This window comes from Amblyomma maculatum, chromosome 5, assembly GCF_055883805.1.
Source record: "Amblyomma maculatum isolate TAMU_Amacu chromosome 5, ASM5588380v1, whole genome shotgun sequence".
Classification (NCBI taxonomy): domain Eukaryota; kingdom Metazoa; phylum Arthropoda; class Arachnida; order Ixodida; family Ixodidae; genus Amblyomma; species Amblyomma maculatum.
Genome location: NC_139348.1, coordinates 7,820,580 through 7,840,545, shown reverse-complemented (window position 1 = coordinate 7,840,545; position 19,966 = coordinate 7,820,580). Strand labels below are relative to the sequence as shown.

Genomic DNA, 19,966 nt, shown 5'->3' with positions numbered 1-19,966 from the left:
ATTGATAGCCGATAGGCATAGGCACAGATAGGAAAGTGTTAACTGTATTAATATAATTGAGATAGTTATTTGATACACTACTAGCATCAAACCACGGTATAAAAGAATCCAAAAGCAGAGCATTATAACTGCACCTCCGGTAGCATGAAGGCTTCGGGATGTGCATGCCCAGGAGCGTTCGCGTCGTAGTGCAGTGGACGTATGTTGCGTCAACTGAACATTATCAAATATGAGCAGGGATCCTCAGACGAACAAAGATGAAAAACTGCGGCAGGAGAGAACAACTGCGCACTGAGGTCGGCAAACAAGCACTCAACAGTTTATAGTCAGGAAAGAGTGCTCTCGCAACTTTAATTAAAACCTATACAAGGCAGACGGGACATCCCTAAGAATGAAAGTGTTCGTAAACCGAAGCTTTGAGACTCAAGGAATAATAAGCACCTTGCATTATGTCCATATTATTATTTATATTCTTTAAAAACCAGCCACTGTGGCTCAATGGTTCGGACTCGGTGGATTTCTGAACCCAAGGACGCAGGATCAAACCCTGGCTTCATTTCGATGAAAGCAAGGCGCCTGTGCACTATGGGATATCAGTCCACGCCAAAAAATCCCAGATGGTCGAAACGGTTTAAACTTCCAAGGCCTCCCTAAGGCATACCTCATAGCCTCAGCCACTTTCAGACATTAAAATCTTATAAACCAAAACAAGCATTGTTTACAGACTGAACAACAAATTAAAATGTGTAAAACTGCCTTTCATATATGGTTTTTATCGGGTTTTGGGGCTTCCTGTCTTTTACGTGAAGTTACTGACTTCTTGATTCCCATGATGGGCCCAAACATTATGTGCCTCTCCATCGACTGTCCAAGACTGCACAAGAATGCCTTGAGTAAAATTAGCAGCTGAACTCCAAGGTATACCTAGCTTCCCTGCAGGCCTAGCTTGATGGCGTAGTGGCTCCAATAGTGTGCTGTGTAGCAGCAGTGTCTTCAGTAGAGTTGGTATTCTTGAATTTAAGCTCATAGTTTTCAGCACAATGGCCAAATAAAAGAAGAAGAACGAACAGAGTGCTGTGTTCGTACTTCTCTTAGGCGCTCAAAACTATGAGCTTGAATTAAGTGTGGAAAAGATCCTCTCTCTCACCTTGTTGCCCACATAGGATCCAGAGTCGTGCAGGATGGCCACCCGGAGTGGAGGGCACCAGCAATGAAACTCCCGCACCCACTGGTGCATCACGGTTGCTGGGCACACCAGCAGCACGGGACCCAGGCCAGTGAAGTTGCTGAAGAAAGCGCACAACAGTGTCAAGGAATGACAGCGCAAGACTGACTAGGCCAGCACATTCATTATTAGCCGTTCTAAAAGCGCTCCCTGCCGGATTGGCAGGTTGTCATAACATCCCATCTTTATAAAGGGACATGCACAAATAAGCTTATGAATGGAACGAAACACAACCCAAAATGGTTTATGGCAAATATCGCACTACAGCCCTCCGAGTTTGGCCGCTGAGACGAAGGGGTGTCCGCTGCGTTGGCTGCGTTGTTCCAGTACACCCCGAGGCGTCAGCGCCTGTACAGGAAGGCTCATGCGGTGAGTTTGCGGTCTCCTCAGGCGACGTCTCCAGTAAGTTGCAGTCTTAGTGTCAGGTGACAGTACACCCTCTTCCCCAGCAATGACGTCGTCAGCCAAAGTGCTTGGAAAAACAGCATGTGGTGCTACTCGTACATGATCGTGGTCTCACCACGGCTGCAAACCCTTCGCCCGATTCTACCGCTGCTGGCACCCAACTTGGTCGGAAATTCCGCACGAATACCTGTTTTCCTGGCTCCAGGTTAGTCGCCCTTACTGGCATCCCGTTCCTGCGAACATTTTCGTGCAGCTGCTTCACCATGACTGCCTTCCAGAGATGTGGCCAAAGTAAGTCAAGGGCTCTTTTCAGCTTCCTGCCCAGTAACAGCTCAGCACCCAATTACCTCGTTCGGTGTGGTCCTATATGTTAGTAGGTAGTGGCACGGGCAGAGGCTCTTTATTTTTCTTTACTTTTGCTTGCATCAAGATAGAATATGTATGTTAGTAGGATTCTAGCCAGCTGTGTACGGATATCTCCCGATCCGGCCTGCTTCAATTTTTGCTTGATGGTCTGCACAGGCCGCTCCGCTGCACTTTTGGACGCTGGGTGGTACGGTGGCACCAGTATCTGTTGGATGCCGTTCTTCTGTAAAAATACCTTCAACTCCTCACATGCAATCGCCAGGCCATTGTCCGACATGACGTCTGGCAAGCCCTGACCAGCAAAAATCTGTCTCAGGCTCTGGATTGTCACTGCTGCAGATGGAGTCGTCACCGGATAGACCTCTATCCATTTCGAAAATGCGCTCGTCAAAAATTGATCATGCGTTTTGACACTTATCGTGCATATCTCTCTTACAATCTTCCCGAGTGAATTTATTTTTTATTTCTGAATATTTGCCTTGTGTAATCACGCCATTACATGTAATTCTTTTATGCTTTGCTTTTTCCAACTGCCACACGGACACTATAAACGCTGACCTATTTTGTGGCCAAAGTGACTTGTATTTAGCATGAAATACCTGTGCCCATCACAATGATCAGTCACAACTTCAAATCACCGACCCCAAAGGTACTGCTTGAAGCGCATAACTCCGAATACAACAGCGAGTGCCTCTTTGTCAAGCTGACTATAGTTCCTTTCCGCCGAGGCCAAGCTTTGCGACACAAAAGCTATCGGTCGCTCCACTCCATCTGCTTCTGTCTGCGTGAGAACCGAGCCAAGGCCAAAGGGCGACGCATCCGTGACCCACACTGTAGCCTTCCCCAAATCAAAATGTGCAACGACGATGCTGATGCCAGGAATGCCGTACTTCAGCAGAATCCCATCATTGTTTCGCATGATTCTCTTACCTGGCTTTAATGGTTTTAGGGTCACCTTTACAACTGTTCCTAGTTATTTTCTTCCTGTCATTTTTTTCACGATTCTTTTAGCTGGTTTTAATGTTCACCTCCAAAATTGTTCCTTCTTTCCGTTTGCCCCTGTTCTGTTATCGCAAAGTGTTTTTTGTTCCTTTTATTGTTCACTTTTTCTTTTTATCTCTGTCAATTCCTTCACGCCACCATTGTTTTTCCATACACCTACACATTGTTTTATAGCCATACCAAAAAACTTTACCAAAGAAACAAAAAACGATGATGATAAGGCTTCTTCCTTTTGAAGCGCGCAGTTACCGGCACCACCTAGACACTGCTCACATGATCCGCTATCGTCATCACCACATTTTGTGCCCTTCAGCGTTTTTTTTTTTTTTTTTATTGTGAAAGCAATACTATGCCAGGTTTAACCCCTCATCGCTGTGTGCCATGTCCGTGTCCGTGAAAGAAGAAGAAAAAGAAGAACGCTCAGTCACTTGCAGCAAATGCTTTAGCTCAATATTCGGTTCAGCAGCGTTGAACCCTTCTTTTTTTCTGCCGTGTTTTTGCGCAGCAGCGCGCAGACCGACTCACCTCGCATAGGTTTCCCGTGCAGTATCGCACATGCAGGAAAGTCAGTAGCCCTCATCCTCGGAGTTCTCAGAGTTAACCGATGTGCGGGTAAATGCCTCCGAGATAGTGAGCGTCTGCCGCCATTGAACTATACACAGTTTTGCCGGGACCACGCACAGAGTCCGAGTTAACCAAATTTCTGAATGAATGAGATCCGGATAAACGAGGTTTTACTGTATGTCATCATCATCTTCATCCTCCTCAGCCTGACTATATTCACTGCAGGGCAAAGGCCTGTCCCATATTCCTCCAATTAACCCGGTCCTGTGCAAGCTGCATCCACTTGACCCCTGCGAACTTCTTAACCTCCTCCGCCCACCTAATTTTCTGCTGCCCCCTGCTACGCTTCCCTTCCCTTGGAATCCAGTTTGTTGCCCTAAGCGACCATCGGTTATCCTCTCTTTGAACAACATGTCCTGCCCATGTCCATTTCTTCTTCTTAATTTCCGCTAGAATGTCGGTAACTTGAGTTATTTCTCTGACCCACTCTGCACGCTTCCTATCTCTTATTGTTACCCCTACCATTTTTCGTTCCATAGCCCTCTGGGTTGTCCTCAACTTAAGTAGAACCCTCTTGGTTAGCCTCCACGTTTCAGCCCCATAGGTGAGTACAGGTAAGATGCAACTGTTCGTACGGGGAAAGTAAGCGCAAAAAAGACTAACACAAGAGAGGAGACAGGACAACGCGCTTGAGTGATAGGCACAGGCACTTTGGTAAATACCTTATACGTAACAGACATAACGCTAATTGGTCTGTAATTTTTCAAGTCCTTAGCGTCGCGTTCCTTATGAATGAGGATAATGTTTGCGTTCTTCCATGGTTCCGGTACCGTCGATGACACCAGACACTGCGTATACAGGGTAGCCAGTTTGTCTAGCACGATATCCCCCCGTCCTTCAACAGATTTATAGTTATCTGATCCTCACCAGCTGATTTCCCCCTTTTCATAGTTTCTCATGCTTTCTTAACTTCGTCTTTCATCACTGGTGGAACGTCTGACTGTTCTTCCCTACCACCAATCTCATTACGGTCCTGACAACTTTGGCCGCTGTAGAGATCAGTATAGAACTCCTCGGCTACATCGCAAGCAGCATCAGCTTGAGATGCTGCTTGCGATCGTGAAAAATATTGTATTTGTCGCGTAATCAATCAGTTCACATAATTAACCCAGCCTCCCTTTTGCAGCCGGGAATTTTTTAAAAAAGAAGCGTTAGTTGGCCATCGCACCCACAGCTCATTTGTTGGCAGCGTGCCAAGATGTTGCGTAGCGATAACATCATGGCATGTTTATCTTTTGACTATACAGTGGAGACCACTTATAATGTAACCGCTTTTAGCACGGAAGCGGTTATAACGAGGGTTTTCTGACTCCCGGTATTCGTACCATAGACTGCATAATAAGCAGGCGCGCAAACCAAAATACAGGTTATAGCGCGGTTTTTGGGAGGTTGAAGGGCGCCCTTCGAGGGAGAGCAGTCCATGGTGGAGAGCAGTGGCTGTTGTTGTGGATGCAGGAAGAAGGAAAAGAAAATGCACGGGCGTGCTACTGGCTCTGTAGCTGAGCCACCTCCGCTGCCTCGTGCAGACAGAAGAGAGAAAGTAGAGAAGAAAGAAAAAGAAGAGGGAGAGAAAGACGCGCGCCGCAACAGCCGCCGTCCATAAAGGACGTCAAAAGCGGGCTGAAGAAAGCGTCGGTGGCGGCAAAGTACGGCATATCCGACACAACCGTGTCTACTATTTACAAGAATCAGGAGAAGGTGCGGCAGAAATTGCAGCAAGATTCTTCTTCGCTGTCGTGAAAGAGAATTCGTGCGTCAAAGTATGAGGACGTGAACCTCTTCACACTCTTCAAATATTCGAGAAGTGAGGGCTCAGAGCATACCAGTAAGTGGCCCCCTTCTCCAACAAAAGCTAGGTGCCTCGGTGCTCTTCTAGGCGCAATTCACATGGTAGTTGCTTCGTGGTGACAGTTGAAAACCACAATAATAAGCAAGTGCTTTCAAAAGGCTGGCTTCGTATGCAGTGCCGAGGCTTTTGAAGCTGAGGAGCAGGGCGACGTTGTCGATGAGGTAGTCAATGCTGATGACGTGTGGTCCGGCCGCATTGAGAGCAACTTTGTTTCCACGACAGAAACTTCTGAAGAATATGCCAATGCGGACGAAAATGAGCTGGCTGTCAGCGAGGAAGCGAGCACGGAAGATGCGATTGTCGAAGCGGTGTGCAGTGGCATGGAGCTTGCGATCGAAGATGAATCGGGAATGTCTGAGCAAAGTGAAAACGTGCTGTGCAAGAAACAGCTTGGGCGACAATGCGCTGCAGTGTTTAAGCTTTGTTGAGGATGAGATCGCTCGGGGTGCAGAGAAAACACACCACCAGACGAAAATCACCGCATTCTTCCGCTGATAATGCATTTGTGAGTTAAACACTGTTCATGCTGAGTTGCAATTGTTTTGCGTGTGTGTGCATGCGGGTGTGTGTGAAGTGTGCAATAAATTGTGTTTAATAGGTAGGTTGCCCATTTCACATGCGTAAGAGCCTAAAAACATGATGTTTTGGTTATAACGCGGTACTGCTTATAGCGCAGATTTTCGCAACTCCCGCAACTTACATTATAAGCAGTCTACTTTTGATGTTAGCTACAGCCGTGGCGGGAAGCGAACTCGACAGAGTGCCGTGATGCCTTGATTGCACAAACCTGGTTCGATTTATCACGCCGCGCTTGGGGTGGGTGGAGTCCACTGCCACAAAATCATTGGAAAGCATTATAGCTGCAAATGCCATTTGAAGCAAGCAGTACTAAAAGCCGCTGTCATGATCGCAGCTGACCATGTGCTTTCGTCGATTCACAGATGCAACGATGGACGACTCTTGCAAAAAAAAAATCTGCCCCTTTAATATCTGCAGCCGCCATAGCTTACGCTACGCTGCATGTTCAGCACGACGACACAAGATGCGCATTGCACATCGTCCGCTGTGCACAGAGAATTCACAAACACTGGAGCGCTCTGTCTGCCAAGGGCTGAGCTGGCTTTTCAGCGCATGCGTAGTGCATGCTGCTGCGAACAAAGACCAGGAAAGACAGAGGAGAATGGGCACGCCCTTGCACTTCGCTTTATTGCGTTGTTTCCCCTCTCCCAAACACCACGGCTGCATCTGCTCCGTACCGGCCAAGCCTGTTCCTCTCATTCCTTCACGCACATGGCTTGCAAACGTCCCATGCTGGCGCACGGAAAACGGCCGCCGCAGATGCGCGTACCTTTGGGGAAAGGGCACGACGCAGCTCTAGACCAGTCGTCGCCAAACTGTTCTCTCTCTTTCTTTCTGCGCCTGGCTTGAAAATGGCACATAGCAAACGGCTGTGGAAGATGCGATAGTCTTTGAGGAATGCACACTTTCCATTGCGTGGTACAGAGTTCGATATATCGAACTGAATTTGATATTTGACGCAGCTTTCCTATACTTTTTCATGGAATTTCTAAGGGGATATTTTGTTAGTTTGATATAACCGAAATTCAAATTATCTGGGTTCGACTGTAATAATGACGGCACAGGCGTGACTTTTTTTTATTTTTATCACTGTGGCTGCTACTGAACCTGGCGATGGATGGTGTCGCATCTAAGCTTAAATTTTCTGTTACAAGCAAGCCTGATTTGTCCTTTATAACCGTTTTATACATCCAATGTAGGAAGCCCAATTAATGAGTCATAGAACGGCCAACCATTTGGATGAATGGTGTCTCCTATAACGAGGTTCAGCCGTACCCCCATCTGACGTCTGACATGTTTTCACAGTCACTACACAGAACCCAGCTCGCACATGCTCAAAACGGATATTTTAGTTGCCATGAAGCCTCAAAGTTTTAGAGCAAACTATCCACACTGTTGGCGATTGTTTTTCAACCAACAGTTAGTTTTTTGCTTTTTCAAGCGAGCATGGCTTTCAACCTAAAAGGAGCCATTGTGGAAAGGAGCCATCGTATGGAGTGTGGCTCGGTGCCCACTGTTGCCTCTCAGGTTGCCTCATGGTCTTTGTTGTCACCAAGAAGGGCCTGAGTGTACATCTGTGCTACCATGTGGGTAATCACACCCTCAGGGTGAGCCTAACTAAGGGTGGCAATCAGAGGCACTCGAATATCCATTCCCTGTGCAAAGTGGCCACACCTGGCATGTGTTGCAGAGCCCGGCATTGGTGATGGTGACAATTTTAGCTCAAATATAATACAGTGAAAGCTCGTTAATCACAGGACTGGAAAAAATTTACAATTATCCGATGTTCAAATTATCAAAAGGTCTCGAATAACCTGACAAGAACCCTTTGCACTACGGTAAATTTACCGTATTCACTAGCATAACAAACCCAAATGCATATGAACTCAACCTCCAGTTTTGCCACTGCGAATTTAGAAAAGAATAAGTGTTAGTCCTCAGCATGGCACAAGTTTATATAGGTGGGGACACAGTGGGCTACACTGATGTCACATAAAGTACCATATTTACTTGCATAATGCTCGCACCCCCCCATTGGCCGTAAAAAATTGGAATTTTTTCGCCTTGCATAATCATCGTACCACCACCAGAGTTGTCTGCTAATACAGTGAAAGCTCATAAATTTGAACCTCGATAATTCAAATTTTCGGATAATTCGACACTGCTTGGTCTGGCCAAGCCTCATAGAGGTCTGTGTACGAGAAAGCTTGTTAATTAGAACGCAAGTCAGTTCCACTATGGATAATTCAAACTATGCGGCCCCACGGCTGGGCGGCCTGGCGCACAGCACATGGATAAAGAAACGCCCCCGCAGTAGGGCAGCATAGTTAAGAGGCTGTGCGCGTCCAAAATGGGGACAAGCAAAACCAGGGAAAACCATGGAAGAGTGGGTAAAGCCTCCCCATGACCAGCGCAGCGGCCAGCAATGCCGGAGAGTAGGAGGGTGGTGGCCGTGGCGGCGGCTTGCTGTCTGCTCTGCATCATCTCCGAGACTTGCAACTCAGTGCTCGTTAGTTCGAAAATACGGATAAGTATTTCGGATACATATTTCTGTCCCCAGCCAATGCCCATGTAGGCTATAGCGTTACGGGTTTCGCACTGGACCGCGTCCGGTTACAATTGCATGATACCATAAGCACTCGTCGAAATAGCACTCCTGAAACCTGAACTGCATGTTGCGCAGTTGACCGTGCACCTCCGACATGCACGAAACGGCAAGTGTAACAAAACACAAACGGCCCTACCCAACAACATCTTAATAGGCCGACTACATCTCATTACTGCTTTTATGAGCTTCATGTCAGCCATCCGCGCCAACCTGTGGCGTTCATTGGACACGCACCAGCCAGCTAACTGATCGCATTTCGTATACGGTTCTTCTGCTACTCCCAAAATTTGCGCTCAACAAGCGTCGTGCAGAGAAGCCTCACACGTACGCAGCACAGGCTGCTTGTGAAGGGGCAGTCCTGCGTTGCACCATGAAGGATGAATGCCGGTGAGGAAAAAAAAACTAAGGAGGGAGCGCGTGGCAATACCTGTGAAGCCTAGTCATAAAAAATTAAGCGGGAGCGAGTCGGTCCCCACATGATTAGACCACATGATAGCGTGTGGTGATATCTACTGCGCACGCACATGCACGAATCTGCGTCGTGCTGGGCCCGCTGCATGCGCTGCACCAGTGAGTCGGCGTCGTCCCATACTCGCCACAGCAGACAGCCGCGCGCCCGCGCCAGGGCAGACGCGTGCACTAAAACGTACCGACATCAAAACATAGGGACTGACTTGGAGAGCAAAAAAACGGGGGAGGGAATGGCTTCCTCGCTGCTTGGCTTGCGAAGGTTGGCCACGTCACGCTCTCTCCTTAGTTTTTTTTTGCCTCCATGGCTAAAGCTTTAGTCAAGGCCACTGGCACTCTGCCAAGTTCGCTATCCCCCCAACCCAACTGCTAACGCCGAAAGATACACACACCGTGATGTTATCGCTGCACAGCATTTTGGCGCGCTGCTAAGAAATGAGCTATGGATCGCAACGGTGACGGCGGGAAATGTGCTAACAACTAAAACTTCTATTTTTTTATCTCAAATTCTCAGTAGCAAGAGCAGGGGTTGAGTTCATTATGCGTTTGGATTCATTACGCCAGTGAATACAGTAAACTTACCATAACGCAAATGATTCTTGTTAGGTTTTTCAAGGCATTTTGTGTGAGGATCTTTTCATTAGATCTACTTGCCACCTTCTTCCGTGGCTTATTCAGAGACACCCATAGAAATACACAACCAGACCGACCAAGTTAGCAATGAATACTTTTATCTATACGCATGGACGAGATGAGAGTATGACGAGCAAGTAGAACGAAAACTAAACACATTGTCAAACGTCACGAGGTCGTTGGGTGGGAGAAGCCGGTGCAGACACTCCGGATGGTCAGAGTTTAGCAGGGTCGGTGAAGTAGGGCCTCAGTAAGCCCAGCAGAAGGCTAGGCCACCGGACGAGGCCCAGTAGAGGCACGAGGCCTCGGGTTGCTGTTCCACGGCCGATGCGTCCGGTCTCCCCAACGTGCCTGGGTCCAGCACGGCACCGAACGCCCGTGCCGGCGATGCCGTTACAGCAGCAGCGATGAGCTGCAGCTGCAGTACTCCCAGGTCCGATCACCCGGGACAGGAGGAGGGCCAGGACAGGATGCAGTAAGCAGGCCCCAGGTCTAGATACCCAGGTCAGGCCTGGCAAAACACGAACCGCCCGAGCTCAGTGGACGAACGAACAACAGCTCGCCTGTTCTCCTTTCCTTGTGCCTCGCGCTCCTCGTGCCACCCTCCACGTTCTCCTCTTCTTTCTTTTTTTCCAAATGTGGTTTTTTTCCTTCTTCGTCTTTCCTCAGTTTCTTGATTTTTCTCCAATCACACACTGGTTCTTCACTTTTTGATAATTCGAACATCGGATAATTCAAACGTCTTTTGTGGTCCCGTGAAGTTCGAATTATCGAGCTTTTACTGTAGTAGCAAGCGCCATCTTTGGAGCACTACTAACCTAGCTGGCCAAGTTGTGTGCGCGTGTTACTAGGCAGCGATAGCGTGTTCCGGTAGATCCTCATCATCATCGTGCTTGTCATCGCCATTTTAAGAGATGTCTCCATGTCTCGTTGTCATTGTTCCTTCGTTCGGTCTGTGTTGCTTGTTTAGTTCCACTGTCTTGGTGCCACATCACGATGGGGCGGTACACGCAAGCTATACAACTGCTTTTAAGCTCAAAGCTTTGGAGTATGCACTATACCATGGCAACCGCACTGCCCGCAGGTACTTCGGTGTCAACCAGTTTTGCGTAGGTAGGTTACTGGAGGCAGCAATTGCAGCGTCGACACGGACTCTGATCAAGTCACTCATAAAGAGTAGAACTGTATGGTCTGCTGTGAACATTATACCATGAAGCGCGGGAAGTGATGGTGAGGCTGCACGTGGCAAATAAAGTGCTTTTGACGACCCTGTAACAAAGGTAAGTTCTGCTTGAAAGTAATGTTTTGGTTACATTTACAATAGCTGGCCTAAGAATCTCAATTCACACCTATTCAAGTTTGCTTTTAGCACTCCAAAATATCTGCTAGAAAATTTTCCCCGAATAATTATCACACCCTTAACGTAGCATCAATTTTCCTCAAAAAAGCAGTGTGAACATTATGCGAGTAAATACAGTACCTTAGTTTATCGAAGCCCTGCGAGACGGCAGGTCTCTCAGTGGCCTGTAACGTAGTGGGAGGCAATGCTTTTCTATAAGGAATACGCGCTTTCTGAGGGCTACTTTCTCATAAGGTGTGGCCGAGGACGAGAGGAAAACAATTTTGTCGCGTCGTTTTTGTAAGCACAGTTTTGGCTTTGTGCCTGACTGAAGAATCTTTAGCGCATATTTTGAGCCTGCAGCACGAATAAGTGGCGGAGAGTTGACAAGGAAGCCTTAACCGTCGCTTGTTTCGTTTGTTCTTTGACTCCGACTCTTTGGTTAGTGTGTCCACCCGTCCTGTTCCCTCTCTCCATGCGCACTCGTCTGAGCTCTAGTTTGCTTGCTACTTTATTTTTTCCTTAAATTAGAGGTTCCTTAACTGGGTGTGAACTGCCCTTCTCACTTCCTCTCTACCATTATTTCTCTTTCTTGGCTTCTTTTTGCCTTCCTCCCTTTCTTTTATCATCAGGGTACAAGTACAGTAGACAAGGGAAGATAATTTCACAATAATTTCATGGCACAGATTAACCAGGAAATCTTTGAGGCCAGGCATATCATACAATTAGGTGAAAAATGTGTTAGTGAACTGTCAATCGCTTTAACAGATAATGAGGTTGGGTTTCTTGAACGTGGTGTGTGTGTGGGGTCATCATGATTTGGTTTTTGTTTAATCTGTGGTTTGGTGCTGCTTGGCTGGGATATTTATACCCTGTGTTTTTTTCAATAAACTTCAGTTGCGAGTCAGCGCCCGTCCTGTTTGTTCTTGTCCTCCGTAGCGCTGTTTATTCATCATGTCACCGTACCAACTCGCCCAGATGTCTCTTCTATTGAAAAAAGAACACCAAGCATGATTTATACAATACAAGGCAATAAAGGTAAAAATTACGGTCAACGATTTTCATAAAACTACATTACAGATTTGATAAATAATAATACGATGTGGTGCATCAAAGCAGCATAATAAATCATTTAAGGGGTTCCGAGACCAACTTTTTACTTTTTTACACAATTTTACAAAATTAAACATACTTATGCAGCTTTTCACAGATTTCATATATGCATCTAGTTTTTGCACAGATAAGTTAGTTTTTGAGATAATCAGTAATTAATTACCATTGTACTCAGCCTTAATTGTGAGAAATTGGATGAACAGAAATTTAACACACAGTTAACTCAGAAGATAATGAATACGATGTTGGAATTAGTTTTTTTATTTGACTATAAATTAACTTAATTTATGCTACATCAAAATTTAGTCTCTGAAATGTGGAAATAAAGTTTCAAAAATAGTTCAACATAATTAAATTTCAGGGTGAAAATTTAAAATCTGCTTCCAACATTTCATAAAACACTCATGCAGCTTTCTATTGCAAAAAAAAATTGATGTATCCGTTCTAGGTGCTGAGATATTGCAATTGCAAGGTCAGCTGACACAAGAAAATTTCATCACACACAATTTGTTGAAGAAAAATGAAGTGCTCTGTACACATGATTAAAAAGCACCAGGAGTTGAGCACCGCAGTGGCGTTTCTTCAGTGCTTTTCACACACTACTGAGTGCCTGCTAGCAACTTGTCCTTTTCTGCTCACCGTTTGGCACTCTTTGAAAAGCCAGGATTCAAGGAGTTTCATGTGTCCTCAAATTGCCTGCATTAAAATTTGCCCCAGCAGCCTGAAGTGTGAAAAGTGAAGCCATGCGAGAGCATGCAAACTCTCAATACTGTTCTGTGTTTTGGCAACGCTCAATAAGCTTCCTGTCTTCCATACACAGGAAGCAGGGCTTTTGTGCACATGAGGCGGCAGGTTGTAGCGGTGCTGTGGGTCACCTCTTGCTGTGGCTGCATTCCAGCGGCACCATGAGTCCGCCCCTGTTGGACTATGGTCCGAGGCCTGGTCATAAGAGGTGATATGGTGGCCATTACTTTATGGGATTTCAGTGCCCAGCCAGAGTATGATGTCAGTTTGGAGACGAGTCCCTTTGCCACCAACACTTTCTTTACCAGTTCTTCCGTGCTTGGAAAGCTTTTGGACATGATTAACACAATCCTCCTCCCGCAGGGTGAAAAATGTACGGCTGTCACCGCAGTCATCGCAGTTGTCATCGCAGACAACTATGCTGTAGTGCAGGCCATATTCCTGCAGTGACCTTTCAAACAGTATGAGCCCTGCTTGCACTTCCATCTCTCCTGCCTTTTTCTCACTATTTTTCTCGAATAAATGGTTGGTCCGCCAAGCTTGGTAGGTGGGGTAACCTCCCTTTATCCAGCACAGAAATTGCTCGAGACAACAAAAGCTCAGAAAAAATTTCAATATGCCCATATGAAAAGTATGCCCGTGCGTCATCCATGGCCCGTCAAAGGATACTGTTATGTTTACCGACATTTTCGAGGTGCAATTCATTCTACAGGTGCTTGACAGACTGTGCACTTTCCACTGTTAGTTCCTCGGCAGCACGGGTCGCTGTAGGCATCAGCTTTCTGTTTTTTGATGTAGCCCTGCCACATGTTTTTGTGCAGCCCAGGATGTGATATGTTCATCGTCGCAAAAATGTCATTGAGTGCAGTCTGCTGGTTACCCGTGCTCAATATAGCACCCGCAACCAAAACATTTACGATTAAGGGGTTTTCTTTTTTTTCACCACCACTGACGCACGGTGATCTCCACCCTGCTGATATTTCACTGCAAACAGCACATGTTAAAACAAGCTTCAGGGCAAGTTCCTGCTCACCCTTGGTCAAACTAATTTCACCGAAGCAGGTTTTGCATTTTGCAAGCTTCAGGAGATCATTTACCGAATCCAAGGTGACAATCACGAAGCACGTCTCGGCAAATGCACAGTCCGTCGAATTGTTGGCACCACTGAAAAAGTCCCATTTTCGCTTTGTCGCCAAAGTTGTCAAGAGCTCCTCTTTTCAGCTCTGGCTTTGTTTTGCTAAATATCGACCACAGTCAGCGCGATCCTCAGAAGCTGGTGAAACCGCTGGACCTTTGTTCTCCATGGCGCCGCTGACTTGGTCGTTCGGTGTGGCATTTCCGCTGTCATCGGTGCATTCCAACACAGATGTCCACAAGTGACTTCTTCCTCCTTTTAGCGTATCTGTGCCGCGTATGGAACTTGCCGGCAGATCCTGACATCGCAACATACTCCTTTGCTGTCGGCGATGGCTTGGCAAAACGCTGTCCTGTGCGCGTCGCAGCCGCGACCTAGCAGATGGCTCCATTCAGCTGGGCCAACTGGCTGACTCCTTGAGGTCACATGCACGCAACAACCAATAGAATTGTGCATTCTGTTGTTTTTTGGGGGGCACCTCCTTTCTCTGCGACCAGTTGCCAAACAGTGTAGGAGGCATCAGGGAAATGCAAGACCAAAGATTGCTGTTTCGAATGAGACCGCGATGGGTCCGATCGGAGCCCGCGAAACGATCGCTGCGCAGCGCTGGAGAAATGTGGTTTTGGCGTCAAATTCTGCATGAATCCGACGCACGCACGCGTTTTTCAAATTAAATATTGGCTTCTAGTACAAGAAAAATAGTGAAGTGAGAGAAAAATATGTGTACGTTTCCAATATCACATTTTTAAAAAATCGCTTTTTCTATATTTTTCGGCCATCAGAACCCGGCTCCTCATTACTCAGCATTGTAAGGACCTTTTTAAAAAAGAATGGAATGACTGATATTAGTGAAAATGCGGGCAAGGAATTCCAATAATTACAGGTTCTTAGAAACTATATGCACATGTCAGCGTATTGAAATGGAGCAGCGAGATTTGCTGTTCATGATTAGGATGATAAGAAATGAAGGGTGATGGTTGCTGCACGTAGGGACCAATCACAGTGCCTAGTTCGTTGAAACCTATTTTAGAGCTTTAACTTTTCTTTACCTAACTAGTTCCTCCCTTTGACGCCGTCAGCGTGGGCCAAGATGCTGTGCGCCAACGGCTTATGTTGACAGAAACAGCGGCAGCCCAGCTGGTGAACTTGGCAGTGTGCCAACTCGCTTTCTCATTACCCATGTGTAAAGGGGGCACGGCGCAGTTGATTACGCGTTTCGGAGATCGTGCAGTCTTTCATGCAAATATTGATGGCTATTGGGCCTGCTTAAAGTAAAAAAAGCCTTAAATCATGACAGCATTTGTTGAGGTTTTCGTACACGTAACTCGTCCACATTTCGTTTCCCTACACTCGTTTGTACATTAGTGATTTGTGTGATATATAAGCGTTAGGGGCCGCCGTTGCATTTCCTTCGTTAAACAAGTGGTGAGGAATGCCCAAGGGTGTTATTTTTATATTCTTCTCCCATTTGAATGTGGGATTTGCTTTCCCTGCCCTGTTTTTGCTATCTAAAGTGAGAAAACTGTGGTTCCTTAGCGCCTTCGATGGAATTACCATGACTCAATGGTGGAGTCCTCCATCGCATTCCAAAGTTGCTGGGATATAAATTGAATCAATGGCACTGACAAGCCAATGCATTGTTCTGGACAGCGCTTCAGTACTGATGCAATGGGCACAAATAATGTGCTACGGAGATGCTTCTGGTGATGACGGAGAAACAGTTCAGGACCTGTGGCTTGCGTAGAAGAAATGCGCCATGCGATATCAGCTGATCGCTATCGCAATGGCATTGTTCATGTATGTGTTCTCTTCACCGCTACATCCAGGCTGACACTGCAATCAGCGGCCCAGTTCGGAGAAGCATAGCTGGTATTGTATCTGGTCGTCCAGTGCCTCAGCCGTGCTGTGTCCCCACATAAATATCTTTATACCATGGTCCTTAGCACGTCCCACAGTTTCGCGCTGTCAATGAACAGCTCATTTCTTGGTGGCGCGCCAAGATGCTACGGTCTAAGGTGAGGGGAGGGGGGAGAGAGGAGTATTAGCAGAGTGCCAGTGGCCTTGACTAAACCTTTAGCCTTGACTCCTTGCCGGCACTCATCCTCCACGGTGCAGCGTGGTAGTGCCCCTTCACAAGCAGCCAGGGTCACATGTGAGGCTTCAATGCACGACGTGCTGAATGGCACTTGATGAGCCCACATTTTGGGAGCAGGGGAAGAACCACGATGGAAATGCGTAAAAAGCCCACTATCTGAAATGCCATGCAACTGGCTGGTGCGCGGCCAATCAGCACCTCTGCAACAGGCTGGAACAATGCTCATACAAGGGAAACTGCAACGGCCCATTAACATAGTGTTGGATGAGGCCATCCGTGTTTTCTTACACCTGCCATCGCATGCACGTTAGAGGTGCACAGTCAACAGCGCAGCATGTAACTCTGATGAGTGCCATTTTGACTATCATTTACGGTACCATGCAACTGTAACCGGACGTGGCCTAACCGGTATGAGACCCATAGTGCCCGTTGGACGCCATAGCCTTGCATGGGCATCAGCTGGGGGCAGAAATACTTATCCACATTTCCGAATGAGCAAGCATTGTGTTGCAAGTCTCGGAGGTCAGGCGAAACAAACAGCAAGCAGCCGCCGCAACTACTGCCCCACCCCCTACCCTCTGGCGCCGCCGGTCATGGCTTAGGCTTTACCCACTCTTCCATGACTTTACCTGGTTAGATGTTTGTCTATTTCGGATGCGGACAGCCTGTAACTGTGCCACCCTATCGTGGAGGCGTTTCTTTGGCAATGTGCTAGGTGCCAGACCACCCAGACACGGTGGCGCATAGTTCAAATTATCCGTAGCGAAACCAATTCACATTCGAATTAACGGGCTTTCTTTTTACACAGACCTCCATGGGGTTTAGATGGACAAAGCAGTGTAGCTCAAATTATACGAAAAGTAAAATTTCAAGTTTCGAATTAAGGAGCTTTCACTATACAGTAAAACCGCATTAATATGTAGTTGGCGAAGACGCGGGAAAAGTAAGCATTATCCGGTAGTACCCCTTAAAGGGGGACGCGGCACTTGAATCCCGAAAATAGGCCCCAAAATCGCATTTTCAATCTTTTCATTTTCGCGATCCCGAGACCCGTCTGCACCGATCTGCAAATTTTGGCTTCAAAATTGTGTATTTCACGCGTTATAACCATTAATAGCAGCAGCTACGCGCACGCGGACCTTTAAATTGAGGTCTAAATTGGTCCTTTTTCAGCCGACTGCAGCACGGGAACTACGCGTTTCACCGGCGCCATTTTGGTCTCGTTTGAAAGCTCGCGCTTCCGGCATTTTATTTTTTTCAGCAAGCAACCCTGAGCTCTACGTGGGAGCGAAACAAGCAACAAAAAAAATGCACGGCGCGGGCTTCTATTGGTTACTTGAAGCATGTGACCATCATGGCGGCTTTTGATTGGCTAGGCATGGCTAGGGAAGCTCATAGTTCGCGCCGGTCGCCATTTTGAAGAGGCATCGCTTTTGTGATCGTGCGAGGTTCGTCATGCCCGGTGGTGCGAAAAAGTTTCGATCTAGGCATCATTTTGGCCGTTCACGGAAGAAAGGTAGGGGCAGGAAGCGTAATGATGCTGCTACCGCGTTGTGGGAGCATGCGATGGACAATAAGGCTCCGAAATCGCCCAAAAACGCCGTCGTAACCGAAGACGCTTCCCCCGACAGCGTGCGCGGTGACTCCGGCCGCGTAAACATTGATGTTATCAACACAAAAGTGCGCGAGATCGCTTCTTCTGATAGCGTGAGCGGTGCCGACCTCGGCTGTGCCCAGATAACCATCGATGCAGTCGACGACGGAGAAGCGTGCAACAACAACAACGACTGCGGCCGTGCGAGGGTGGACACCCGGACAACAGAGAAGTGTGCGAGGCGCGCGCCCGTGAAAAAGCAGCACTTCAACGACTTTCGTTGATACCGGCAACGACACGGAAGATTGGGCCTTTCGCAGAGGAAAGCGGTGCGGCGACGACGCCAGTGTCTGATCAGCGCCCCTCTCCTTACGTGATCGTAAACCTCGACTCACTGAACTCGCTGCTTCAAGTTTTGCGATGCGAAACATGCCATGAGCCAGTGAAGGTAGTGAGGGGCGATCGCGACTACGGCCTCGCGGCGAAGCTAACGGTCGTATGCAACAACTGCGGAGATATCGGGGCCGAATGGAGCTCGCCCCGAGTGGATGGTCCAAAGACATGCAACCCATTTGATATTAACCTCCTGGCTTCAAGGGCGATGATATCTACTGGAAATGGCCAAACAGCCATGAATGATATATTTGCGGCAATGGGATTGTCCCGCCGTGGGATGCACCACAAAACATTTCAGCGCCATCTGAAGCAGAGTTTGGCACCTGCTGCCATGCAAGCAGCTGAGGTTGCTATGAGCCAGTGAGCACAAAAAGTGGCCACTCTGTATGAACAGCTATGTTTTGATCATAGAGGCAACATAGCAGTGTGCTTTGATGGCACTTGGCTAACTCGGGGTCACTCCTCACACATAGACGTTGGTGCCGTAATAGAGTTATTTACAGGATATGTATTGGATTACATTGTGCTGTCGAACTTTTGTTTAGGGTGCGAGGTTGGACCCAAGCCAGATTCTGAGGGCTATGCAGAGTGGCAGGCAACACATCAGTGTCAAAAAAATAGTGAGAGTAAAGCTGGTCACATGGAGGTGGAAGCTGGCCTCATACTTTTTCAAAGATCTCTCCAGCGACATGGATTGCGATACACAACCATCTTGTGCGATGGTGACAGCCGTACATATGCTGCAATCAAAGAAGCCAAGGTGTATGGCTTCATCGATGTCCAAAAGGAGGACTGTGTGAACCATGTTCAGAAGCGCATGGGCACGGCACTGCGGAATTTAGTGCAAAAGCACAAAAGTGAGGGAAAGCGAAGCCTTGGTGGGAGAGGCCGGCTAACGAACGAGCTCATCACAAGACTAAGCACATATTACGGCCGGGCTCTAAAGTCTAATGATGGTGATGTGGATGCAATGCAGAAGGCAGTAATGGCAACATACAGGCATGTAACATCCACAGACGAACGTTCAGACCACAGCCTATGCCCCACTGGAGCTAATTCTTGGTGTCGTCACAACGCTGCAAAAGCGAAGGGCGAGCCAGAACCTGGGCACCACTACAACTTGCCAAAAGATGTGGCAGAAGCCTTGCTTCCTGTGTACACCCGTCTCTCTGAAAGGACCCTTCTACAGAGGTGCCAGCGCGGGAAAACTCAGAACTCAAATGAAAGCTTTCACTCTGTGATATGGGGCCTGGTATCAAAGGAGCAGCATGCTTCACTCTTTGCCGTGCAAGCTGCTGTTGCGGAAGCTGCCTTACGCTTCAACACTGGAAATTTACATGCATCCACTGCAATTCTGCAACAGCTCAGTATAAATATATCAAGCACTGCATCCCAGAGGGCAAGGGAGAAAGACCTCCGTCGAAGTGCCAGCTCCAAGAAGAAGCGAGAAGCCTCTCTGAGCATGAGCAAGCTGGTCAAGAAAAGGCATAAAGATGGCATGCATCCAGATTATGCCCCTGGTGCATTTCCTTAAGATTTTATTGGTTTTCTCCGAGTAAAGATATTCTGACATGTTTTTCCTTGATTTCTCAAAACATCAATTTTGACACTTCTGCAGTTTTGGAGGGAAAATAGCATCTGTTCTATTTAAGCTATAAGCATAATTTCTTTTTTGTGAGAAAGATAAATGCATGCAGAATGCAATATGCTCAATTTTAATGCAGTATTTGCTTTAGAAATTTTTTGAAATGGGTCATGTGTTTGACATGCAAAGATGGAATTTTTCTCTTG

The 19,966-nt window shown here is 47.3% G+C and overlaps 1 protein-coding gene and 1 pseudogene across 4 annotated transcripts in view; one reads left to right on the top strand and one right to left on the bottom strand.

Annotated features, from left to right (window-relative positions):
- LOC146187715 (DNA excision repair protein ERCC-6-like) overlaps positions 1 to 19,966 on the bottom strand; it is a 374,514-nt gene that overhangs the window by 231,553 nt on the left and 122,995 nt on the right. For all 4 annotated transcript variants that reach the window (XR_014707405.1, XM_084603509.1, XM_084603511.1 and 1 more), the window contains exon 9: positions 1,148 to 1,286. Coding sequence is in view for 3 of the 4 variants with exons in the window: in XM_084603509.1 (XP_084459635.1) it covers positions 1,148 to 1,286 (139 nt within the window). In the remaining variant the exon portion in view is untranslated. The remainder of the gene's footprint in view (positions 1 to 1,147; positions 1,287 to 19,966) is intronic.
- LOC146187717 (uncharacterized) lies at positions 1,911 to 19,795 on the top strand (annotated as a pseudogene).